The 26,572-nt window shown below is 37.9% G+C and overlaps 1 protein-coding gene across 5 annotated transcripts in view; it reads right to left on the bottom strand.

Annotated features, from left to right (window-relative positions):
- Window positions 1-26,572, bottom strand: part of TRRAP (transformation/transcription domain associated protein) — a 74,948-nt gene that overhangs the window by 31,129 nt on the left and 17,247 nt on the right. For 3 of the 5 annotated variants that reach the window (XM_085238071.1, XM_010719681.4, XM_010719683.4), the window contains exons 22-55: window positions 25,821-25,999; window positions 24,559-24,758; window positions 23,621-23,838; window positions 23,302-23,499; window positions 22,376-22,636; window positions 21,203-21,364; window positions 20,588-20,684; window positions 20,017-20,138; window positions 18,766-18,936; window positions 17,528-17,596; window positions 16,590-16,709; window positions 16,124-16,243; window positions 15,634-15,798; window positions 15,068-15,249; window positions 14,612-14,810; window positions 14,082-14,210; window positions 13,289-13,555; window positions 12,571-12,777; window positions 11,224-11,382; window positions 11,006-11,140; window positions 10,705-10,815; window positions 9,285-9,431; window positions 8,586-8,799; window positions 7,793-7,918; window positions 6,511-6,657; window positions 5,306-5,508; window positions 4,438-4,559; window positions 3,412-3,625; window positions 2,976-3,155; window positions 2,505-2,651; window positions 1,752-1,871; window positions 1,188-1,475; window positions 558-695; window positions 85-197 (exon numbers count right to left, since the gene is read on the bottom strand). In XM_085238071.1, coding sequence (XP_085094197.1) covers window positions 85-197; window positions 558-695; window positions 1,188-1,475; window positions 1,752-1,871; window positions 2,505-2,651; window positions 2,976-3,155; window positions 3,412-3,625; window positions 4,438-4,559; window positions 5,306-5,508; window positions 6,511-6,657; window positions 7,793-7,918; window positions 8,586-8,799; window positions 9,285-9,431; window positions 10,705-10,815; window positions 11,006-11,140; window positions 11,224-11,382; window positions 12,571-12,777; window positions 13,289-13,555; window positions 14,082-14,210; window positions 14,612-14,810; window positions 15,068-15,249; window positions 15,634-15,798; window positions 16,124-16,243; window positions 16,590-16,709; window positions 17,528-17,596; window positions 18,766-18,936; window positions 20,017-20,138; window positions 20,588-20,684; window positions 21,203-21,364; window positions 22,376-22,636; window positions 23,302-23,499; window positions 23,621-23,838; window positions 24,559-24,758; window positions 25,821-25,999 — 5,630 coding nt within the window. The remainder of the gene's footprint in view (window positions 1-84; window positions 198-557; window positions 696-1,187; window positions 1,476-1,751; window positions 1,872-2,504; window positions 2,652-2,975; window positions 3,156-3,411; window positions 3,626-4,437; window positions 4,560-5,305; window positions 5,509-6,510; window positions 6,658-7,792; window positions 7,919-8,585; window positions 8,800-9,284; window positions 9,432-10,704; window positions 10,816-11,005; window positions 11,141-11,223; window positions 11,383-12,570; window positions 12,778-13,288; window positions 13,556-14,081; window positions 14,211-14,611; window positions 14,811-15,067; window positions 15,250-15,633; window positions 15,799-16,123; window positions 16,244-16,589; window positions 16,710-17,527; window positions 17,597-18,765; window positions 18,937-20,016; window positions 20,139-20,587; window positions 20,685-21,202; window positions 21,365-22,375; window positions 22,637-23,301; window positions 23,500-23,620; window positions 23,839-24,558; window positions 24,759-25,820; window positions 26,000-26,572) is intronic. The other 2 variants (XM_010719682.4, XM_010719684.4) reach the window with 1 other exon arrangement.

Genomic DNA, 26,572 nt, shown 5'->3' with positions numbered 1-26,572 from the left:
GTGTATTCTAGCAACTAAAGCTTTAAACCAGCTGGGTGTCCTCCATTGCAGGGTAGCAGTGCTTCATCAGCTTTGAAGTCTTACCGAATCCAGTGATCCTCCCAGAGCTGATACTCAGGAAAGATGGAAGGGGAAGCATTGTTCCGTTCATGTTCTTTTTTAGCCTTTTCCATTGCTTTTTCGTAAGTTTCTTGTGCCTAAATAAAATTCATAGTGATTCATTCCTCATTTACTATACACACATTAGCTCAATATTTACTTCAAGAAAAAAAAGTGCATTTTAAATAGAAAGGAAAACCATCAGCAGCTTGTTTCTGAAATAGTCATTATTTTGTAGCTTTAGAGGTGTGATGAAAGCTGATACATGTACTCAAAAAACTTACCTCATCTAGGTATCACATGGCCTTCGACTATTAATTTAACCAGAAGAGAAGCTCTACTTCTTATTTTAGATAACTGAAGTTTCCTACATTCCTACTCAGTTCATTTTCCCTCTGACCATAATACTCATCCTAACAGTAGAACTACCCAGACTGTCTCCAAAATCAAGAGCACACCTGTTCAAAGAAGCCATGCTGTTCATAGGCGATGGCCGTTGCTGTCTCTGGGAATTTACAGCGTTTCTGCCACAGTCCAGCCCACATATCCTCCTCTTGTAACAAAGAGTAGAGCTCAGCAAGGGAATCCAGTATTTCCTAGAACATTAAGCACATGTTTCTCTGCAGTCTGTTTACAGACAACTCAGTTTTAATCAGCTAATAACTTCTTAAGGTCACATACCAGCAGACATGACTTGTTAGGGAAAGCATACTCCCCTTGGGGGAGACTGAGGCAGCAGACACTTCCACATGAGATTTAAGGTAAGGAGCAGAAAGGGGCTGATCTGGTTTTACAGAGTTGCAGAGAATTACTTGCAAAAGCAGAGTTGAAAAAAGGATCAGGAGAAAAATACAGGAACTTCAAAGCCAGTTGAAAGAAAGGCAGGAGAAGCAGGCAAGATACAAAGTAATCAATACTGCAAACCTGTTCAAAACACCCAAGGCCAAGAATTTCTTAGCTGAACTAAAAATGAACACCATTTCAACAAGTTTCTAAATACAAAGATTCCTAAAGCAGGGCTGTTGCACTGCACTGCCACCACGTTTTGCTCTCCACATTTCGTAAGGTGTGTCAGTGTAACACCTCACCTGCTGAGGAGGAGTTATGCTTTCCTGCTCATAAAATTCCGTTGTCTGTTTGGGCTTAATTTGTAAGCTCAGTCCTTTTTCAAACGCTTGATGTTCCAGCATCAGTGTAGAACGAAACCAGAGGTTGTGAGTTTTCCCCAGGTACTTCAGGACACACGGCCTGATGGGGATGGGAGGCACACACTGAGACATGGCTTCCACAAAGCAGTTCAGTGCGCTCGGCTGGCAATCACGCTGCACTTGATGGCTACCACTGCACAAGAAAGGGCTTATTTCACCTGCTAGAGCCTGGAAGGAAGAATAAGGACAGACAAAACTTAATGAAGAGTTAAATATTATGGAATTCGGATTCAAAACTTTGTTACTATAGCATCACTTGACGTGTCATTCTCTTAGTAAAAGGAAGGGCCCTGCTTCTTTTAAAAGATGTACTGATGGAGACAGGCAGCCTCAAGCAGACACACAAAATGGCAAACTTCTCAAAGCAAGTGAATAAGCCATTTACTACACATTTTTCTGGAGCACCAGTCATTTACAAGAGTTTATTACAAGAGAGATTCTCACATGTTGTTGCCTGTCAGACAAGATCTTCCAGAGTCGTGAGAAAAGCTGGATCCAAGTCTTCTCTGCTAATGGTGTAGAAATATGACATAACTGAACAAAGGCACTCAGCAGTGCTCCAGTCTAGAAAAGAAATAAAATTAACAGCGCTGAAAAACAGTTCAGTTGCATAGTTTGAGCAGTCACATAAATGCCTTTTCCAACATATCAAAATGTTTCTTTCAGCAATGAAAATTACAGTAGAATTAATTTAACGCTATTTTCATGTTGATCAAGACTTTGCTTCATCATTGTAATTTTTTAAAAAAGAAAAAAGGAAGGAAAAAGGAAAAAAAAAGTTGACAACTATTTGGTAATAGAAATGATAGAGTTACTTGTTTAGAACTGTTACCACTGTGAAAATTACTTCAAAATAACTTTCAGCTAAAATTACCTTCTTATAAATTATTTAAACACAAGATGCTGATAACTTATGACTTTGTGCTCTGTCTTTGCCATCACCATTTTCTTAACTGTTGAAATATAGCAGGAAGAAATTTCATCTTTGTAAGAGAGGGATGCAGCAGCCGGTAGTAATTAAGCAAACCCTTACAGATTTTTTAAACGACACAATTAAGAAATTACATCAGATTCTACAGCTTCCCCATATAAAAAAATAAGCTTAAATACAATACTCAGAAACAGAAGATAAGAAGGTCAGCCAGGAGATCTCAGTATCAAAATGATTCTTCAGGAAAGCAACTACAGAGAACCGACCTTCACTTCACGAAGAGAGTCGAGAAATTTGTCGTGGCGGTTGGTCAGCATGTGCAGCTGATTTCCAATGTCCTTCTCAGAAAGTTCCTTAGTTTTGGGTGTGCTGGTCTGATCTCCTGGCGCCAATTCAATGTCAATTTCCACATCCTACACAGAAGCAGACAACTCAAAGCACGAAGGTATTTTATAACTACTTTTTTTCCCTATACAAAGTACTCTTCCAATCAACCTATTCTGGTCAGTTGTTCAGGTTCAGAAGTAGGACTGCTAGAGTGCTGCATTAAGAAAGGGCTAAATGAATGATGCAAGTTCTGAGGAACAGGTTAAAACAATGCACCACAAACAAGGTATAGAGAACAGGCTCTGCACGTCATCTTTGGGGCACATTCTCCAAATTTTTTGGATGTGAAACAAGGAAGAGATTTCTTCATTAAGAAGTTACATTTTCCCACGATGTTTTCTGTAAATTACCTCCTCTTTGGATTCACTGTTCTCCCTTTCCCGAGGCTCTTGTTTGACGTGGGTTACCATAGCAAATGCTGCTCTATCGTGACTGTCAGCCAGGTTGATAACATTGGTGATAGAGGGCAACATTGCACCCTGACAACTTGTCCCGATCGTAGTATTTCTCTCACAGACAGCCAGCAGGAGCTAAGACGTTAAAAAGCAAAGAGGCTTTTGAAACAGACATTTTACTGCAGTATTTCTAAGAGAATCTCTCTACAGTTTCATACCTATCAGCAAGAGTTGTAATGTGTCCAAGGTATACCTGTCACGTTTGTTCAATAAATACAGTTTCATCTTTATTTGATTTCACTGACATCAGTTTGAAGTTCATGACCGTGCTATCAAGACTGACATATTTCTAGAATTCTAATTGTATTCCTGAGAAGAGTAATTTCCCTACCTCAATGCACTGTTTTATCCAGAAGTGATTTCCCATTGCTTCCCAGTTTTGAGAGCACGTCACATAAAGCAGACGCTCATAAACACGGCGTTTCATAGAATTGTCAAAGACCTCAAAAAATTTGGCTCGTATCAGTGGCTGGGCGCAGCGCAGACCCGACAGAAACGCTGGCTCAAGCTTAGCAGTAAGTTCACTCCCAGAAAGATTCTCATCCCTAAAAGAAATACAGGTGAAATTACAGGTATTAGAAAGAGAAGCCCTCCGTTTTTTGCAGATAACATACAAAAATCAAGGGAGGTGATGGTATATGGAAGGCTACGTAGGGCAGCATGCATCCAGGTGTAGTGTTTTGAGGGAAGCAGCAAAGAAAACGTTGCTGCCTGATAGAAAACCACCCCCAAATTATCACAAACTCTTCTAGGATAAAATTCCAATTGCCCAAATTGTGAAATAGTATCAACTTTGGCCACATCTGTACCTGTTTGAAATGCAAAGTAACACTCATTGATAAGAATTTGAGTACACCACAGCTTTGCACATTAACCAGTAAACAGAATGGCAGCAAACAGCTGAAACAACATGAACCATTAGCACAAAATAACAGCTGGCATTTCTTGAATGCTACTGTTCTAATTCTTTTATCACATTACAGAACCCAATTGCTTAGCTCGCTAAGAAAATCTCCTGAGAGTGCATTTTACAATACATTTCCAAGAAGAACAATTTTTATACTCTTTTGATATAAAAGCAGAGACAGATTTTAATTTTCAACACAGTACACCCTAACACCTTGGTAGAGGGGGTATTTTAACAGATCCAAAAACAAAATCCTTTCTAAGTATCATTTATTTCAAAACTTCCCTCAGTAAATATGTCTGGTGGTTCCAGAAACATGAACTGATTCTGAATCATAGAAAAAAATCACTTAATTCAAACCTAAAGAGATCGATGGTATGTTATAAAGGTCATCTACAGTACAAATTATGAACCAATAAGCTGAAATAAATGATTAATTGCTATAATTACCTATAGACATAGTTAACAAGGTCTAAGAACTGGGCATTCAATTCAAGGTCTTCCGGAAAGCGCTTTTCAATGTAAGTCATCATTTTCACCAGTAAAATGGACTTCTCCCGGAGAGTGGGTGTCTGTGTTAAAAGAAGACATGATTAATTTTGTCAGTTCATCTTATAACATGCACAGAACTGGCATATTCTAAGTACATCTCAGCTACCATTTTTAATCACTCTTTCACTCCTAAGTATTGAAAGATAGCTTGCTAGAAGGTCATTGTTCTTAAAAAGAAAAGATACTCACACATTTATCCTTGTAACATAAGCTAGAGAATTTTAGAATTATAACTAAATCACAGAATCATAGAATTGAAGAGGCTGGAAGGGACCTCTGGAGATCACCAAGTCCAACCCCCTGCTAAAGCAGGCAGATGTAGGTTGAAGTGTTTCGATGGTTACAAAAATTTAACGTATATTTTTTAAAAAGTCCCTTTATAAAGCACTGGATTGTCAAGTGCTCAACTCTAACTGATACAAAACACAGCCAGTTAAGGAGGTTGCAAAATGTTATAATAATATGACTGAAACCAGCATTAGAGGCCCCCTCCTCCTGAAGGATTCTCTATCCAAGTCGATGTGAAACATTTTAAACCTTTATTTAAACCACATTCTGGGCAGAACACCTAACAGAAGTCTGTAACACGCTAAACATCTTTAACTCCTGTTATTTTCACATGGGATTCAAAATATTCAAAACCTCACAGAGGGTACATTAGTTTATGTAGCAGGTCCTTGCAATCCTCCCTGCAATACTTGATGAATTATAACATGCACGTGTTCAGTATTTGAGCACGGTCATGATTTTCTCCTTCCCAATTTACCTGATTAGCTGCCATTGGGGAATTGTTCTTCACCCACTCTTCAACAATTTTTACCACTGCACGAAGAATTTTTGCATCAGTAGACTTTTCAATTAGAGATGTTAGAATAGCTTGTATAAAATTTTTCCTCATTTCCATGCTCATCACAGCCAGGCGAGTTTTTACAAGATCCAGGCTCAGCATTACCAGTTCACTTGTACCTGCTGTGAATGCAAAAATCCATTACAATTGCATATACATGCCTGAAATGCCTAGCAAAAACATCTCCAAGATAAGCCACTGTAATTTCAAAAGTGGCAAGAAATAAAATCTGTTGCCTGGACATAGATCTCTGGAAACAGAAATAATATTTTCAGTGTTATCACTTTCCAATCTTAAGCAACCAGGGACACAGAGTTGCTCATAAGTAAATAAATAGAAATCACCCACTTAGAACCCAAAGGGCAGGTCTTTGAGGCTTCATGTCCATAAAGCTCTGCTGAAAGTCATTACAGAACTCCAATACCTAAACACTGCAATTAAACTTGTGAAAGAAATGCTCAATGATGCAGCATACCTATCTGGTTCTGTTAATTTCCTACCTTTCTTATCAGTCAACTTTAATAATTTTCTCGTTGTTTCCCATTGTTAGAAAAATTTGCAAGGTTTAAATCTACTTGACTAAATATAGTCTGGAAATGTAATGGCTGCATTTCTTCATAATGATTTTTTTCAGTAGCTTATTCATCCATAAATAACAGCATTCTCTAGTAGTTCTTTCCATAGGAACATCTAAGTTTTTCAATGGCTCATGACATAATTCATTTGATGACAGAACTGTACAGACTGAAAAAGATGCTATTTTAGGATAAAAACAAAGACATCACTTCAGCAAATTTATTTCACAAGCAGTGCCTCTGTTGCTTGTCAGCTTCTCTCTCCCTTGAATACCATCAACTCTGGAAAAATTTCACTATTTTTATACACATGCCATAGCTCAAGTATTCACAAACCACTCATTGCAGCTCATGTCTTAAGCTGGCATAGGAACTCAAAGTGCATTTTTATCCTTCAGTACTTCAGCAATATTTATCACTAATTCTCTTGTCATTTTAAATATGGACAGAAAACTCTGCCAAGTCATTTGAATCCCCTTAGGATTAAGAGATTTTAATACTTTACAATGTTCCTAATCACTAACATTGTTAAACTATGTAATGGAATACCTGTGTTTGTTTCTGCTGCTCCTGCTGTAGCCTGTGGGTTTAAGTGTTCCCTGACCATCTTCTGCAGAGATCGCATGAAGACCGAAATCAATCTGTCAATATAGCTGGGATTGTTACTGCATGCAGATTTCAGAATCATTAAAGTACCTATTGATAAAAACAACAGTAACGAAAGCAAAACTTTAATTGAGCATGGTATGAGTAAGACAGAGGCTTACAAATACTAGACTGAAAAAATGAACCTACAGAACAGCCAGTTTTGGCACGCTTTGGGAATGCATGAAATGGAGCACACAAAGCTTCTTAAACACAGAATTAAAAAGATTTGCACCACTTGAAGGTTAGACTGTAGTGTTTCTTTTAAACAAGCTCTGGACAAAGGGTAAAAAGCATCTTTGTGGGTGAGTTTGTCCTGAAGCACATCCTGACACCTGACAAATAGGCTGTTCCCAAGCCAAATTACAACAATCTGCGCAGACCACAGAATAGAACAGTGAAGGACATTTGCCATTTAAATCAGCAAATTTTCCAGAACAGTACAATTTCAGATCTGTACTACCAACACAACCAGTCCTGGGCAGACTGAATGATTCCAATATGTCACTGTCATGTATCAGTGAGCTTTCTACCAGTCAAATAAGTATGAATAACAAGAAAAGAAGTCCATTGCAGAGGGGGATACACTAAAAACTCAGTTGCTTGCTTAACAAAAAATAGTATTTTCAGAGTTTCTCGCGTAGTGAAAATTTGTGATCTAGGAACAAATAAGACTTTCTACACTTTTCAAATCAATTGATAAATAGTATCTCAAATACAATGAAAAAGAAAGTATAATGTGGTAACACATAAGCACATTCACACATAATCCTTGAAACATTCTATTGCATCTCAGTAGTGCCCTGGTTGTGGTTTTCTTTTTCCATGTAAGAAGTTTTCAGTTATTTTTACTTTATCTTTTGGTTAATCTCAATGCTGTGTCTCATTCCTATGTACTCTGAGTACAGATGGCTTCCATCTAGCACAGCAGCAGGTTTCCACTTCCACTAACTGCTCCCAAGCAAACTACCAGGAGAAAACAGACTGCAATGAACCCCCCGTTCCCTTCCTTCATAGCTGACACATCCCAAGCTCATCTCATGAGCTAGCTCCAATTGCTTCCCACAGCTTCCTCTTCACCATTAGCAGATTTCAGTTTCCATATGGAAAAGACAAGCTACAGACAAAGATCATACCAATTAACAGGCCAACTCACATATTTCTACAAGAGATGTGGGAAACTTACCAAAGAGCTGGGAAGGGTTAGCATTAGTGGCCTTTTCATAATTAGTAAGTCCTTCATAAATAACCTTTCCAACTGCAGCATAAAGGCACTCCAGTTCTTCATACTTCGAAGCAACACTTGAGGTACCTGCAAAGTTTACAGAGTTTGCATTTATTTTTAATAATCAGCCACAGAACATGCAAGTTAACAATGAGAACAGTCACTTGCACCACCACAGGAGTTTTACCTTGCTAATAAACCAAAGAGCACAAACAGGCCCTGCACTGATACGACCTCCTGATTGTACAGCCAATGTGTCTTCTGTAAGTGTACCACTATTTTCAAATAATTAATTTGGATGAGAATCCAAAGCACTGAAGTTTTTCTAAGTTGCCTGGAGTTAGTTTATATTAAGACATGGAATATAAAAGAAAGACAGTAGGCAGTATGCTCAGCCTCTTCATTGTTATAGCAAAACAACCAAAAAAAAAAAAAGCTGTTTTTTCATTGTACTTCTGAAGCTGAAAAACCGTAACTGCAAAAATGCACTGAAATTACAGAATGCAGTTCTTGAACCAAAGTTATGATAGCCACAGGTTATTAAGTTTTCATGTCAATGGATAATGATGTATGCCACATGATTACATTTTCAGCTTCTTTATAAACAGGTTGAAAGTGCAAACTAAAACAGACCATTAAACACAGAGATCATAAAACAGAATTCTAGCACATTGCAGACAGTGCCTTCACCCCATCTTAATCATTTGAGTTACACAGTAATAAGGGATAAAAGGAGGAAGAGTATACCACATACTTGGTTCTGTAGGGAAAATACCCATTAAGCGAGAAAGCAAACTGTGCACTGCTCTCAAAACCTTGGTGTTCCCACAAGTCATACAAGCTGCCACGCCTCGTTGCAGGGGTTTGAAGCTACTAAGGATAGCAGGGGGCTGCAGTACGGTTAGCAGGAAACTTAAGACCTCCAAGCCAGTGCAAATGTTGGCAAAGTTGGCTTGATTGGGTTGTTCCTAAAGAGAACACACACAAAGAGGCAGTGAGTGGGTAGGAAAAGACAAAAAGCACTGAAAAAGCACTGACAATTATTTAAGAGATGCAAAGCAATGGAATGACTACAGACATTCAAGCCCAAAACATTAAATGCTTGTGCTCAAATGTCTACTCTCAGTCACTGACTTCATCCCATTCCACTCCATACTACAAAGCCACAAATTATTTGTAAATATGTGTACTGCAATTCAGTTTCAAGTTTTCCAAGAAACGATACTGAATGAAACTAGTCATTAAATCCATCAGGATTTATTTCAAATTCACAACAACACTTTGCTACAAAGATCAATTTACAATTTAAAGTTGAAATCCACAAGAAATTAGATATGTAATAATTTAAAAAATACTTCAATATGAGAGAGATTTTAAATATCTAGTTGTGCAAGCATCCAATCAATACATGCTAGAGAATCCTAAAGCACTACAGAACTGGACTGTTACCTACCACAGTCATTAACAGCTTATCAAACCACTGCAGTTTCAGTTCTGACTTTGGCCACATATCTGGTCGTAAAGCAGTTTTCAGAAGGTTGACACAGCGGCGAGAGAGCAATTCCCCAGGAGAACCAGCAGTGTTTGAGTTGTCATTTACCTAGTAATTAATCAGAGTTAACAAAATGTCTTGCATCCAATTAATTTATTTATTATGCATTCCAAGCAAGCATCTAATTCCTTCCTTCTGAAATGGCTGAGCTTAAGCACTTTTATCACTGTAGTCACTCGGTATTCTACGGCAAAGAAAGATAACAACTAATAATGAACATCAGAACTTATCTGTAAATTGCTAGCTAATTACCTGAAAGCATCCAATCTAAAAGATATTTTTAAAAATTCAACCTGGTAGTTTAATCTGATAGATTATTCCCACAACTCTGAACATATTCAAAATTAGTTCATTTTGACTGTTAGGAAGGTATCAAAAAAAAAAAAAAAAAATACATAGCTCTTTACTACGTTCCTCTTTATAACTTCAAAGCATGTGTTTTCTCTGCAATGAACTGCAATGCATAAAATTCCAGGTTACTGCTGAACGTGCTGCAGAAGCCATACGATTTTCAAGCTTTGAGCTACACTCAGCCAGCTTGCCCCAATCCAGGAGAACTAACAAAATTTAAGAGGCTTGATGTGCTACATGAAAAGAGGTTTCATATCTTTGATCTTGAAAATGCCATTACAATAGTTATCCTTAGATGCATAATTGACATAGTCTTTCCTTATTTTCCTATTATACTCTTTAAATATTCTTCAACTCTTGGGTAAAATTTTCTTGCCTCTGAATCTAGTCAGTAGAGCTAGCATACTCTGTAGAAATGAGCAAGTACACAAAGAAATTTATGGGAACTTTTTTGAAGTCTTTGCCTGGCTCCAGCCAATTTCTGCTATGCAAGTTTACTTCAAGCATGTCACTTTCAATACAGCACTTGTTTGAAAAGAGAAAAGAACAAACAAAATGCTAGAAGTGAGCAGCTAAGCAGCAAAATGGAGACACTTTCAATTTCAAAATCTGGCTCGCAATCGTTCACATTCCAAGCCTGACTGTCAAAGTGCATTCCCCCTGCACGAAGCTGTAAGCACACACACCACATCAGAAGCTGAAGCATACCTCTCACGTGAATACCATAAATCATTTGTGAAATGAAAAATATGCAAATGCTGGTTATCAAATTAAATTTCTTTCCTCCTTAAGATTGTAACATTTCATTTTTTGTGCAATTTTAAAATTTCAAGCCTGACAGAGAAAGAATGCAAGTACACAATTTCTAGAATAATGCAAGCATACACGTACTCTTAGGAAAAAAGACTTTTTTTTGTTTTAGTTATTCACACTACATCAGTATTTGCATATAAGAGTAAACCTGTTATACCTGGCAGGCAATTCTAATCAGGAAGTTCACAACTGTATCCGTATGCTGCTTATCAATCGGCTTGGAAAGAAGTGCATCAGCTCCTGGCAAGGACTGACTACGTCCAAACACCTGCATGTGTACAAAACACAAAACCCATAATCAATAACACAAGAAATCTAACAACAAGTAGAATAGATTCAAAAGCTTTTCTAAAAAGCCATTAATTTAGTGAGGTCCAAGTCACATGGAAAAACTAAATGGATTAGGCAGTGCAGGTTACAAGCTCAGAGTCTCTGAACAAAACCCAAATTTTCCTTACAGCACTGATTGCCCCAGTGGCTGTCCTGAATCGTTTCACTTCTTGGCCAGAATCAACAGACAGTCCTCTTTTAACAGCTGATGAGGTAGAACTTGCTCCTTCTCCACTTGTACTTGGATCCATATCCGAATCTGGCTGAAATATCAGCAAAGCATGTCAATAAAGAGTATTTAATGGTATAACAGTCCTATCTTTACCAGTTTATTTAGAATTCCTACCTGCTGGTCTTTAATTCTTTGCAATTCCCATTTAATAACTACTTCAGCAAGATCCACTGCTAATTTTCTTTGCTCTATTGTAACACTGGGAGTGAAGCCCAGCCTCTGCATGGCACTAACCATATGCTGAACCAAGTGATGTCTCACTGGATAATAAACCTGAAAAGACAGTTTCACAATCATGTTAGCCATTAACTAATCAGGTCCTACACAAAGACTACAATGCTGAAATAAAGCTAAAGCAGAATGGTAAAGCAGCTTTAATCCCAAAGTTTCCTAAATCTGTACCATATCTGAATACTGTACTTAGGAAAAGCAACTGGTGCTCTGAAAACGCAATTTTGGATATAATTTTCAGTCATGACTACTGAACTCAGTAGTTATAATGTTGTTCTTCTGAAGACACTTGTTTAGTGCTCCTTCTCAAGGACAAGCGATTTGATTCTTTTGCCAATCCCTAAAGAGAGCCAAAGCTCACAATGGAACACAGGCAGATATGTGAGCCATCAATTCCTAAAGCATGACATAAAAGTCACATTTTGAGTTCTCACTTCAATCACTATAAACAAAAGGAAATCTAACAGAGTGACAAATTCAAAGTCACAATTGTAATTAGCAAAGAAAACAAACAACGCAGGCTTAAGGAAACGATACCGGAGCACCACAGGATTCTATTTTGGCAATCAGAGTAACAATAAATCCCATTCTTCCACTACATAAGGAGCAGTCTTACATCCAAATTTAACAAGTAAATTAGGATCTTTCTAAACTAAGCTATGCACTCCAATTTTCAAGAAATAACATGCACATTACTTGCCTCACCCAGAAGCAACTTAGACAAAAAAAACAACACTCAGCCATCCTGTACTGCAGCAATCCACTGCAACTCTACCGCTCACCTTCAAACTCCTCCACAAGTACCTTAATCAGCTCCTTAATCACACAACTGTGCTCCATATGCAAACTAATTTATTTATTTTGAAGTCTATTTTGGCTAGGAACAGGTATACCTTTGGCTTAAATTAAAATGACATTTCAAACACATGCACTCCGTGGGGAGATTGTTTGGCAGCTCACAAAGCCGTGCCAAGAAAGCTTTTACAAATACCAGATACAAAAAGCATTTTAGACAAAAGGGGAAGCACAAAGAACATAACCAAAAGTGAAAACACATCAGAATTTGCTACAACCATCAATAATTCTCCATTTTAATTGAATACCTATGCAGACAGCAGATGCTTCTTGAAATTAAGCTACGTAATTTGGATCATAATATTTCCCAATCCAACTGCAGTTTACCATTTTAGTATCTATGACACAGTGACAGAGAATAACTGGTAGAAGTACCTTGAAATGTTGTACTATTAAGTGTAAAATATGTACTAGCTGGGGAACTGTATGACCCTCTTCCACAATGATTTTTCTTGTCCAGTGAGTCAGCATCTGATGCCCATCCTCCATTCGAGCAGGCACAGCTGGAGTCAGAATAGCCATCGCTTGCCTGACAATAGCACGGGCCTCCATCGCATGAGCTTTTAGAAGGCTATGAAAAACCTAACAACCAAGGCTTCTGGTTAACATTAATATTACATGTATTTACAAAAAACGCTTATAAAAGGAAGAGTATGAAATGTAACTTTTAAACAACATTTCTTTTACTTAAGCATACACTTGTGTATCCTTTACATAGCATTTATCCTTCTCTCTCTCCCCACTTTCTGACTTGAAGTTTCCCCTTCACCCCCATTTCTGTCTTCATCTTTCACGTGAAGAAACATTACTGACTGTGATAGTTCAACCAGGAGGATTTTTCACTGTCTCCTTTAGTCTCTCTTTTTCACTTGTCTTCTACTTCTATCTGTATTTTGCCATCTCCAAATAAATATGTTCCAATATTTGGCTTTGGCTTGGTGCTTCTGTACTTGATTTATGAGGATGAATTTAATTGTTACACGTACACTGAGTATCCAAAAGGACCACACACCTGCTGCTGCGCTAACAGAAAGCACACCACAGAACTTATCAACATCCCCTAAAGGTATGAAGGCAAACACTGAGTCAATACCTGCAGAACTATCTTCTTATGTATGGCAAATTTTGCAATGATGTGTGCCAAAAGCAAATGTCCGCTGTATTTGCATGCTGGGTCCACGCAGGCTTTGGACAGGAGGCACGGCCAAGCAAACGTCATCAGGCGCCGCAGTTTGCTGTTCCGGTTTTTGTTGTTGTCATGAATGTGATGAGGAGCATGCTCAACCAGAAGTGTGGCAAACTGCAAAAGATAAATCCTGAGAGAATCCAGCATATCCGCCTGTTTTTCTGGATCCAGCACCTGGTTGCAGGAACATTGAAAGAAAAAAGAAAAAAGAAGGAGGGGAATGCTTTAATATCTATAAAAGAAACATTCTGTATTTTGGTTTTGAGTGTTTCCTTGTTGTTTTTAAGAAAGCTAATAATTATAATTTTTTTTTCCCATTCAAGACATACAAAACAGACTCCTGAGGTGAGAACTTCTTCATAGGTAAATTATTATCGCTCAAGAAAACCAAAGGGAATTACAAAGATCCTGACAGTCAATCACACAAAACTCTGCTTGCTAAAAGACTGGAATCACAGCCATACGAAGTTCATTTCTAAATGAAGACATTCAAATCCTAAGGATACCATAAATAAACTGAAAATTTTAGTCTAATCCTACAGATGATTGATAGACCTCATAGCAGTTCAAAGTTCTGATGGGATGTAACTGATCATAATACTTACTTCTAAGTAGCACGAGAGTCTAACTGAGACTGAAATGCCAAATGAGATAAATAATGCTTTAACCCTCAAACAGCAACATAAACAATGATTGATACCTTTGTAATAAAAACACTAGTGATGCTTTCTGGATTATCTCCTTCTGGGTTTGGGGGTCCCAACAGCTGTTCACCTTCTCCCTTTTCAAAACTGTACAAGAAAGCAGGATTCAGGATATGCTGCAGCACCTACAGAACAAACAGAACCGTTACCCTCAAGCACTGCACCCTTCTAGAGGCAGTCAACATACAAGTAAGGTACTATCAAAAGTGCATGTTAGAGACATTGTTACAGAAGGAAGTTGTAACAGCTTAATAAGCAGATGCACATGCTACTTTTTCCCCTCCTTTCCTTCTTCCAAGGGCAAAGATTCTTAGAAAGTGTGAACTAAATCAGTCAGCACTGAAAGCAAGATAAATTGCTGCCCCTGTTTATTATCACTCTTCTCCAGGTATGATATTTTCACCTAAGTGGCTCTGCCAATTATCAAACTCATTGACATTTAAGCAAGTGAATTTTGTTGCCCTAGATCTCAAGAAGAAAATTAAACCTAAATACCAGACTACTTTGAATTAATTGCTTCAGCTACCTTGGCTTTGAGCTCATCTCCAAAGTTTGGGTCATTGAAGTCTACAAACCGGAAGAACAAAGCCCGTTTTTGGGGAATACTGTAGTTTTTAGGAATCTCTTCTTCCATGTATTCCTTTAAGAAAGTCATATTGCAGAGAAAACGGCCTGTAAAAGCTCGAAGCAACTGGAAGAGCAGCTCTATGTCACCATAATTTCTTCTGTAAAAACACAGAAAATAAAAAGCTGTCGAGAGAAATTCCTTCTAAACCACTGTGTTGATGACTTGATGAAAAAACAAACACTGGTTTTAAACAAGCAGAGAACCAAGAACAAGCACTACTAGAGGTGTGTGTTTAGAGCTAAGAGCAGTGTTATGAAATATTATGAAATACTAAACATTCTCTTCATTAACTGCTAAGCATTTTTAGTATCCCTGTTTGTACAGAAACGATAGGAAATAAATGTTGTTACGTACTTGCAGTAATTCAACAAGCAATATGCTAGCAGTTTAGGTTCTTTCCAATTTGTTGCAGCCATATTCTCCTTACGGTGTCTTTCCTGAAAAGCTTCACTCACCCACACACGTTTTAGCTGACTCACCAAGGAATGCTGATTTGCTAACCAACATTCATCATTCTTAACAATAATACTTATGATCTGTCAAAAGCAAAACAAGACAAATGCACAATCAGCATTCAACAGACCTGCCAGTGGAAGCAATGAAAAAAGGCATTTCTTTCAGGTAGATCAAGGGTTCAAACAAAAAAGTAATTTAGATCAATTCTGACATGAATTTTTTTTAGAGACAGTCTACCTTGCCACGATTCTCTCTTGTATCATACTTGATTAAAAATAACAATAATTCATTTAAATCTCTTCTCCTTTCCTCACTGTGACTACAAACACCTTACATCTTACAAGTATCCTTCCATAAGCCATAGCACACACATGTGCACGCACACTTGAAAGTCTCTATGTAAGAGGCCTTTCGCTAAAGAGATCTTAATTATCCAATGCAGACAAACAAAAATAAATTAATACCTTGATGGCCTGAAACTGAAGGTCAAGACGCATCGTGGTCGTGCTTGGAGAACCAGGTCTGACAGTCGCCTGGGTGCCAGCAGGTAGCAGGAGAGTGATGAACCGGTTTGGGTTAGCAGCCAACACATCGCGGAGAGGTTTGGCATCTTTATGTTTTAGGAAGCTCTGAAGAAGGAGAAGAGAGAATTTTAATCTCAACCTTTAAAAGCAAAAACTACCAAAATGTTGTCTCGCCCTTCGGCATTCTATCTAACTCTGAAGTTGCAGAGCTTTTAAGCCACATAACTCCAGTGATAATCCTATGTGATCTGAAAAGGTATAAAACCTTTAAAAGCTATGGATAAAGAAATGCAAAATAAATAACATACACCTCGTGCTGGAATAACACCAGCTATTGGATTTTAAGGTTATACGAGGGAAAAAAAATAAGAAAGAGATCACAAATGTGATCAACCAGAAGTTTTTGAAGATTAGGGCCCCTACAGCTTACCATAAACATCCTGCTCCACTGTGGGTCATTTAAAGTGGCTTCCATCATGAAGAGCTCTACAGTCTGGGATGGATGACGCGTCAAAAACTTAATCAGTGGCTCCCTGAATGGACTGCCAGCCTGAAAAATTCATAATGCTTAAATTGAAAATGCAGAATGCAGACTGCTGTTATTTGTCTACTAATTGAACAGCACCCACAGAGGGGCTAATGGGAGAAGCACTTGTTTGGGCATTTATGCAGATACAAAACATTCAGAACCTCCAAGATCAAGATTTACTGATAATTTCAAAACTCTCTCTGATGAGAGAACCACAAACAGTGACACCTCCAGAGAGGACTGGGGAGCATTTCTCTTTAGTTTTAAATGATCTTTTAATATCAAATCTTTCCACTATGTGGAAAACACATCGCATTTAAAAATATTACAAAGCAAAAATATTAGCAATGTTAATTTCCACTTTTACCTCAATCAACATTGCTCGTTCTGTTTTCATCACAACTTCCAGCAGAGGTTTAACCAGTGTCTGAGGGGCAGCTGGGATCAGATGAAACAGATTTATAATTGCTGAACAAATCTTCATTTCCTACGGGTAAAAAGAAGTAAGATAAAATTAATATCACCTGTCTAACAGATGAACATTCTATCAAACATCCTACTGGTTTTACCTCTCTGTATCAGCAGATACAGCAAGGGTTAATGCATACACAGTATCTATTTACCATGATGGATGGAATAAAATTCTCTTGTGGAAGTTTGCCCTTCCCACTTGCAATACAAAGATTTCGTTTTATTTTCTTTGTCACTAAAGTGTTATCTTAAGGTAAGAGCTAAACTCTGTGTAATGATAACAGGGATGAGAACTTGCAGCACACTCACTGCTGCACTGCACCACTTGGTTCATGCATCAAGAAGCCAGACCTTTCATGCTAAACTATTCCTCATATCCAGACCACAACCCCAGGTAAGACCTGAAGAACATGACAGATAGATTTCTCCTAGCACTATTCTGTGCCCTTTGCAAACAGCTGGCTACTTAGCAAAAGTCTTGCTTTCCCAATAGATGTTCCCCCACTACATAATGAATTTTTCAAAGTTCAAAATAATACTGTGCTTTCTTTTCCTTATGATTGTGTAATTTAAAGGTGAACTACATTTCAGATAACCATACTGTGGTTTTCCACTATAGAGAAAGGGAAATGGTGTTCCACACCAAGCAGTACAGAAGAGAGCCCAAAGAACCTGCTGGCAGCAGGTAAGAAGCTCTTCCTACCACACTAGGATTTCTAACAACTATTCAACAGTTATGGCACCATTTACAAGTGAATGAATTCTGTAATTCCTAAACAGTGATACTATTTGTTTTCTCTTTGTCTTCCCACATAAAAGCATTCATTAACTTACATTTCCATCACTCCTCTGTCCACCTTTGTGTGTAATCACTACAACTTCCATCCATTTACGCAGGTGTTGCTGTGAAAGACAAGTAGTGTTATTCTTCTAATAATACCACTCCATTTTAGCAAGTGACAGCATATACCCCAAGAAAAGAAACAGGCAAAACTGAGGGAAACAAAGGGAAAAACAAGAAGTTATTTTTATTCCCTCAGACTGAAAAGTTTATTTGAAACCACACAGTTTCCAAATTCAAGTACTTTCAATGCATTCCAAACCAAAAAGGTTGGAATATCAGCTGCAAAAGCTGCCATTGATCTGTATGTGAGTAGAAGACTGAATTTTGGGTGTGAAACGTATACAGGTATGTTTTGCATATCAAGACCATAACATATTCCTGCACTGAAGCTTGCAAGAGGGGATGCTAAGGATTGTTATTGGAAAACACCCAGGAACTTTATTTTTTAATTTAAAACCAAAGCACTATACAGTTGAAGCTGGCACCAATTTCATTTCTATACAGAACACACAAACATGACATTCAATGCCTAAAAAAGGACCCTTGATACTTGATCAAGTATTACCATTAGCAACTGGAACTACGCTGACTTTTAAAGACTTTTTTGCTTTCCCTACCCAAGAAAGGAAGGGTTATAAAAGTACATACATTAAAAGGCAAAAAAAAACAAAGCTACATGGACAGTGATGATAATTATAAAAGTATAAACCTATTTAAAATTATACATATGCACTTAAATATTTAAAAACCCCTGGCAAAAGAATACAGACTTCCCAGAAAAACTTTAAAAATTGCAAATGAGATAAGAAGGGCAATAGCCTCCATCGTTTTGTAAGTAAGGAAACACTTAAACAGTTAGATTGCTAGGAAGCAAAACGTGCTCAAGGAAATACTTAATATACTGTACTGCTGGTACACTGCTTAACAAAGGAATTTGGCCAAACAGACCTTAACATAATTAGGTTTGACTCCAGTACACAAGAACACCTCTTAACTTCTAGCTGTAATATTTCTTCAGAAATTAAGCCAAATTCTAACCATGTAGGTGTTTGAAGATACTCATGTTTCCTATTAATTGTGAAACAAAAACTTTTCCTTACACTGTATACGTTAAGCCATTAGCAAGTTGGTCTTTGTCTTTCCTAAAACACTAATACAAGCTACAGAAATTTAAAAAGGAAGAAAAAAAAAAAAAAAAGAAAAAAAAGCACCACAACAATGGGCTTACCATCATTTGGTCACAGAATTTATCATTAAAAGAGTTTGGAAAAAGTCTGGTGACTGATGTCAGACGATTCACAACATTCAGCGTCAGGCTTCGGTAGTCTCCCAGCATCATAAGCAATGGTCTCATGTGTGTATGAATTTGATCAACTTCTATTGTAGCCCCTTCCAAAAACTGCAGGAGAGTACAGGTTCAAAAAACAGGAGCAGTGAGCTTAGTGATTTTTGTACAAGCACCTTAAAAAAATTTCCACTGACTTGATCTTTCTTTTACTTTGAATTTTCAGAACGCGTGGATACTACAAGACAATTATTACTAGTGACACATACAATGAAAAAATGGATTTGGGAGGCATTTCAGTATTCTTGGTGTACAGCAGGACATTCCATAATACAATCAAGCAGGAGGTCTTAATTACAGCTAACGATTGAAAAAAGTGCCACTGTTATAAATTAAATGCACAACTACAGACAAGCTGCTCAGAAGCTGCTTTATTAAGAAATGGCTCTGAATCTGGTAATGGAGCAAATTTCTCTGTTAAAATTTATATGTATAATGAGAAACATAAAAGGTAAAGAAAACCCAGCTACAAGCAGCCAGATACAGTGTTCCCCATTATAGTGGCACATCCTGTGGACATGGATTTATCCCAAAAAAGGCGACAGACACAACCAAGAAATTTCACACTGAACGCAAATGTCAAAACAACCCCTAGCTGCTCCATCTAACCCTCAGCTCAACTGCTGTCAACAACCTATAACCAATAAATACATTTTCTTCCACGGCCAAAATAACACGGAGGCATGAGATCTATCCTCTAGTCATTTGACTGCCTAAGCAAATGTAAACCACCAGTACTTACATTCCAGATGACATACCACCCATCTATACCTCCTCTTGAAGAGGCTGTAAGGAGTTTTATCATTGTATTACCATTCTCTGTATTCGGAGCATAGGTATTAAAACTGTGCTAAATTAGAATGAGGTATATCTACCAGGCACTGTGTCATGGTGAGAGGACATCCCTTTCCTCCCAGCTTTCTACATTACAGCCTAGCATCCACAGAACAGACAGTGCAATGCAGGACTAGGCAGGGATACTAATTCTGGCTTTAAACAGTACACAGACAGTCCTGCTCCTGTAAAGCAGAGCCTGACCATGCTATACTGTTTATATACATGCTATACTCCTTATAATCAAGGAAGTAAAGCAGGCAGAACAGAATCAAAAGCACCACGTTTTAATATACTAACCTTTCTCATGCATGCTTCTCCTGCCTCCTGCAGTTCATTGTTTGTCGAATTAAGTGCCTTGAAAAGTGCAGCAATTATTTTCTCTCTTGACTGAGGCAAGTAATTGCAAGCAGCTAGAGCATCTGCAAATATCAAAGTAAAATTCTCTTTGTAAACTCAACTTCAAACGAGGGGAAAAAAAACACCCTAATTCTACACTTATTCTCGTCAAGTTTTTTTTTTATTTCATCTTAAATTATAGACACACGACGCCCAGCATGCTTTGTCAAAAGCAACAGGCATCATAAAATAGTAAACAAAAGAAATGTCTATTAGGAGTGTTTTAAAGTGTCCCCAATTACATAATTAATCTTAAAAAAAAAAAAAAAAATGGGGTTAATTTCAGAAAGCAAATCCTACCCATTAAGAAAGCAGTGATACTTCCCCATTATTCTCCATTAAACTGTGACCTCTAGGGAGCAGTCATCAGTCTTCAAGCTCTCTAATTTTCTACTGATCTTGGGAAGAAGACTGCCCACTGCTCAGAAGGGCACTTATCCACATCCAACTTTGTTTATGAACTTTCACTTACTTAATGCAGCAATCCGAAGAGGTACAAGAGATGGAAGACTTTTGTAACAAGGCAACTTCATTAAGGCTGCATCTTCAGCCTCGCACAAGTTCAAAAGCTAGGGGAAAAAATAAAGAAAGGCAATCATTTTAGCACAGAATTATGGATAACTGAAATAGTATTATCAGTTATCTTTTGAGCCTTACGTCCTCATAGAGACACATTTATTCAAATTACAATCCCCAAATTTCACCCACAGGCAAAAATTCTACTTGAAATTAGAGTGTAAGTTTCCATGAAAACTAATGGTTAGCCAGAGGCAAGAGTCCTGTTCACAGTGCCACTGTGGTAGAGTCTGGCAAAAAACTAGGGGTTTTACAGTTTGCCAGTACCTAGCAGGTCTATTTGCAAACATGCTGCTTAAACAATACAGGTTGTGAAAGGACATGTCTGCAGGAATTCTTGCATCCTGAACTGCAGTAGAACACAAGGAATACTGAGGACAGGAGTAAGAGAGCAAAAGGAAACAAAGAACAAATGTACACCAGTAATCTCTATTTGTAGCAATGAGAGTTCTGACAACACCATCATTACTTAAGTATATGCATCACGTACGAAAAAATAAAATCAGAGTACCTCTGTGTAGAAAACCTTATGTTCCACAACATTTAGATCCATTGTAAACAATCGAGGCTGCAGGGTTGTACAAAATGTATTCCCCTCCATCAGTCCAATCTGGGCATTTGCAGGTTGATGCCTAAGTAAATGCTTTTTAGGAGGGACCATATCTTGGAGGACCTACAATGCAATTTAGATTACTGAATTAACAACCTATTCAAACAATCCCACAAACCCAGCCACTAAGACACCATTAGGTATGATCACTCGTTCCTACCCATTTGCTACTGGAGCTCCAGCTGCACCTCTTTAGAAATCATTAAGTGAAGAAAAGTGTTTGTCTGAAATACCTGATCTCACTGTCAGTTGGGGAAGCAACTCAGTACGTTCAATTATCATGTACTCTTTCTGAACATACCTATGGCAATAGCTCCATATAATGTTATGCAAAAAAGAAATTCATAAACATAAGCATTTAAAGCATTAAAGTACAAAAACAAGAATATCTTAAACTCTTAAAAGTATCCAAAAAAAGAAAAAACAAACAAACAACAAAAAAAAAACATTCACGCAGAATTTTTTCACCAACTTCCCACTCTCCTTCATAAAAATCTTCAGCAAAATAAGATAATAATTTGGGGGCTACTCTGTGTGTTCCATAAATTGCAATAATGACATCTATAATTTTACACATTGTGGTGGCCTTCAGGGCCTTTGTACATTTACTAGCATTGCAAGAGAATGAATACTACCAGCTTTAAGGGGTATGTAGCAAAAAGTGATTTCAGCCAACTTTGATTTACATAATCTCTTTCTGGACTGGGAAAGGCATAGCAATATGTCTGATTTAGATAATAACACAAAATACAGGTTGAAAATAAAATATGCATTTGGCCTAGCCTACGTCTGATTGGTGGTAGGACACACAGCCCATAATTTCAGAAAAAAAAATCGACCTGGAGACACAAGCAATACAGACTAAGCAATCACGCATGGTTCACATGAACCTCTACAGTACAGCCACACTATATTTTACAGCAGTGAAACACAGCAAATGAAAACATACCCTATCAAAGCACTAACAACTTCATCCACTAACACGTAAAAATGCACTCAGAAAAGCATCTTGCAAACCCAAACTGGTGAACAACTTCAGGCTTGCTTGGGCGTTCAATAAGTATTTTTGCTTACCTCCTTATGTGGCTCCATAATTACAGTGACACTTTTTCCAGTGACCTGGGCAAGTACTTGCAACGAGTGCATTGCTTGTTTTCTCACAGTAGAGTTTGGCGAGGTTACTTCTCGAACAAGATCGTGTGTTACGTGATGGAAAGACTTCTCCTGTGCTGCTATGATTTCCTCTGTTTTCTCTTCATCTTTTAAAGGAGTTGCACATCTAATCAGAAGCTGTTCAAGTGTGGTCTTTGCCATAGCAACTGCTCCATTGGAAACCTAGGGTATCATAAATAAGTTTCTACATTTTTAAAAATACAGAACAAAGGCTATAAATCAGCACACTCATCAACACCAAACTTGCACTTGATTTTGATGAATCCTCTGCAAAAGGCTAAAAACACTAAGTTTAAAAACAACATTATTCACTTCCCAGCAACCTTTTCAAAGCTGTGAGCTGCGATGGAACACAACTATGCAAACCATCTCTAAGAGCTGGAACACTTCAGCAATGGTGTTACTGTATGATTCACAACTAAGAAAAGGTCAAGCAGACAATTTGTGGTAATTGTAACTACATACTGCCTTCAGATAACACCTTCAAACTAAGCACAGGAAAAAAAAAACTCAGAGACCAAGTTATAGTGAATCATCTTCTTTCACTGATCTGAATGCAATCTGTACATTTACATTCAGAAATAAGCTAATGTAATCAAATGTAGTTCCAATAACTTTGGCAAAGTGGGCAGGACAGGGCAAGGAATGATTCCTAAACTCAGCACTTGGTTTAAGTTAAAATGACTAGAATTAACTCATTGACTAGAATTACTGCATTATCAAAAGATTTTGAAGTTGAGTAAAATCAAGATTAGAAAAGGTTAATTTGTATGAATTGAAGAAAAAACTTAGTTTCCCCCAAACTCTGTGATATATTCACTAGTTACCTCTCCAGTTAGGTCCATCATAACAAAGAGAAGTGCCTTCAGGAAAGTCTGTTGGTTCTGGAGGACCCAAATTAGTGGAAGCCGTTCCATAAGAAATTTAATTGACACCACACCTCCTAGCTTTGCGTACCAAGCTTGTTCGTAACAGCAAGCGCATAAACGTTCCACAATGTAGGAAAACAAGGGAAGTTGACAAGCCTGCAAACAAAGGATTCCATCAGTTTGTTTTCTTAGCTCATTGGTAGCCTCTGGAGTTTCAGAGGCAGACCTGAACTGGTTGAATGTAGATCATATAGATAAAAATTGAAATATATATTACCCTTTCTTTTGAACCCAAGATAATGCTTGCAACATCAAATATCACTGCTAGGGCCACCTCTCCTATTTTGCAGAGCTCCTTCTCCTCATAAGCCATGCAGATTGCTATGGCATCAATAAGCACCAAGGGATCCATGCCTTTCGATCCATTTTCTTCACTATGAAACATGGCTGTGCTAGGCTGGCTTCCAACCTGATAGCACTGCAGCAGAAAAGGACCTGCAGATGGTATGGGGGGGAAGGGGAAGAAAAAGATAAAATAATGGATATTTCAATATGAATAGTCTTTCAATTAGATTGCTATTCCTATGACTAAGGGATGGCAAAAACAGTGAGCTGTGCCAATTTGCATATAAATGGATTGTAAGGCATTCTTTGCTCACAAGAAAAAAGATTACATCTACTTGAATATTTTCTTCTACTTACTAGCCTATGCACTGCAGAGGTCTCCTAAGAAAATTTAATTAAAATGAAGAATCTTAAGAAATTCAGGTTCCACTAATGTAACAATGAAGTAATATGCTCATACTACGTCTTTTCCCAAACTGTCACACAGTCAAACTCCAAACAAGAAGTGTACTCCATAGGCAGGTTTACTTGGTTCCTCTGATAGGCCCCCAAAACTGCAAGTGGAAACAACCACATTAAAAACCACTTGCAAAAATAACCGCCAAGTTACACAAACGCACTGGAAACATCAACCACTCCAGACCCTATTTAATTCGTTTGCTTCAGTATTTTGAAAAAAAACATTATTAGGAGACAATTTTGAAAACCCGCTCAATTATTTTTCCCTGCTCAGCGCAATTTGGCCACAACCCCAGAGCAACATAACTACCCAAAGGCTACCACAACATCCAGACTTACGTCCAAGTAAGCACCACAAGACAACCAAACTTCTCCCCCCTGCAGCCCAGCCATCCCTGCCCCTCCGCTCACCACACTGCTGGGCCACGGCCACCATGGTGTAATGGCGGATCAGGCTGGCTACGAAAGGCAGAGCGCTGGGCCGCAGGTCTTTGATCACTGCTGACATGAACGCCCCTGTCAGCGCCTGCTCGAACGTTTTACGAGCTGGAGTATCCTGAGCTTTGTACCGATGGGAAATAATGACGCTGGGTATGGACTTCTCAGTAAAGCTGGAAGAGAAAATTAAGTTCTCTGTAGTCCTAAAGTGCGGCGTCAGCAGCTCAACCATGAGCATCAACAAGTACTTGATTTACAGTTTGCTCTTTATATCAAACTCCTTCTCCACCTCCCATTTTCCCCTCGCTTTGATAGATCTAGATCGGTTCACCCAGTTGGTACCAATTTTGTCAACCACTGGCCTCAAACATGATGGATAGCTCAATTTCATCACGAACATTTCAAGCCAGCGGTTCAGAAGAAGCCACATATATTACAAATAAGAGGTATACAGGCATCACATTACAACTCAATTACAGAATGTCATTTTCAATATTTTGACATTTTCCCTTTTTTAAAATGACATTTGCTTTTAATCTTTCAAGATTGAAATATTATGTAACAAATCTCCACCCCAATAAGACCTATTCACTGCAAAGCTGTGTGCGTCAAGTCTAACAAGTCCAAATTATACAAGCTACTATGCTCCTTAGCAACTGCAACTCAAAGCCAGCACACACTTTGTAGTGAAAGCTGTCTAAAAGCAAAAAGTCATTAAGTACCAGCAACTAACATTTTAAAAGATGTAAAATAATTCAATAAAAACCCTCAGCTGCTCTATGACAAAGTATTCCAAAGCCAACACATACATAGGTATCAGCTGCATGTGACTATGCCACAGTTTGGGCACTAAATGAAATCAGATTTTGCATCTTTTTCATTTTGGTAAAAAGTGAGAAGTGTGCATACGATATTGCAATCCAATCTTGAAAATTCATTTAAGCAACAAAATATTCCAATTATTTAAATACATGAAGCCAGGATTAAATTTTAAATAGCTGTCTTTCATATCTGTATCTTTCATATATATATATCTCTTACATTGGACTGCAAGTAAAATATGGAAAACATGGAAAATTAACACACATTGTATACTAGCAAAATTCATGTTAGCAAGAGAAAGATTTGAAAAGTCCTGTATTAACTCAAAAGGAAGCAGGATAAGCCAATAGGTAAAAATGCCAAGAAGAATACACTGTCTGTACATAAGGTTAGACACTATAAATTTTACATACGCATTTATGCTTAAAGAATTGTCATACTTGGGATGTGCCAGAAGTTGGTATAATGCATGTTTGTTATCATCCAGGCTCATCATAGCTACTAAGAAACACTTGATTACTTCCCAAGCTTGCCTCCGATAATACGGTTCTGTGTTAGCACTCTTCAAACAGTCCAGAGCAGTTTCAATTGCCTACAATGGAGAGGTTACAGGTCAGATACACAAATGTACTGGAAAACCTGGCTTGAATTAAACCTGGCAGGATAGGAAGATGTCAGCAATTCAATATTTGTACATATTCATCTCATCAGATTGAGTACAGAGGAGAAATCAGCAAAGCCATGTGCATTAAAAAAAAACAACAGCCTTCTCCCAAGCTGTATTTAAGCCTGCTGGCTGTATGGAGCCAAAGAGAGGCAGCTGCCTGTACAGAAATCCAATTACTGCTTCAGATCACACCTACTTGTGGAGCTATTACTGAAAAATCACAGAAAATGTATTAAAACTCCACAAACCAAATTAACTTAAAATCCAGCTTGATTCTCTGATCCCAAATTACAGTCACAGATTAGATTGCTGTAATTAGTGAGAACAAAGCATCTGTACGACACTGAGATTGTCAGATGAAAACACTACAAGTACAAAGTATTTTTGCAAGTATTAGAAAAACTATACCCAACCTACAGACAACAAAGGAAGCCAAATCATTAAAGTCATTAGGATAATAATCACTGAAGAACATCTACGATAAGCTTTTGGTACACT

Source organism: Meleagris gallopavo, chromosome 16 (genome assembly GCF_905368555.1).
Source record: "Meleagris gallopavo chromosome 16, MGAL_WU_HG_1.1, whole genome shotgun sequence".
NCBI lineage: Eukaryota > Metazoa > Chordata > Aves > Galliformes > Phasianidae > Meleagris > Meleagris gallopavo.
This window is presented reverse-complemented; position numbering and strand designations above follow the sequence as displayed.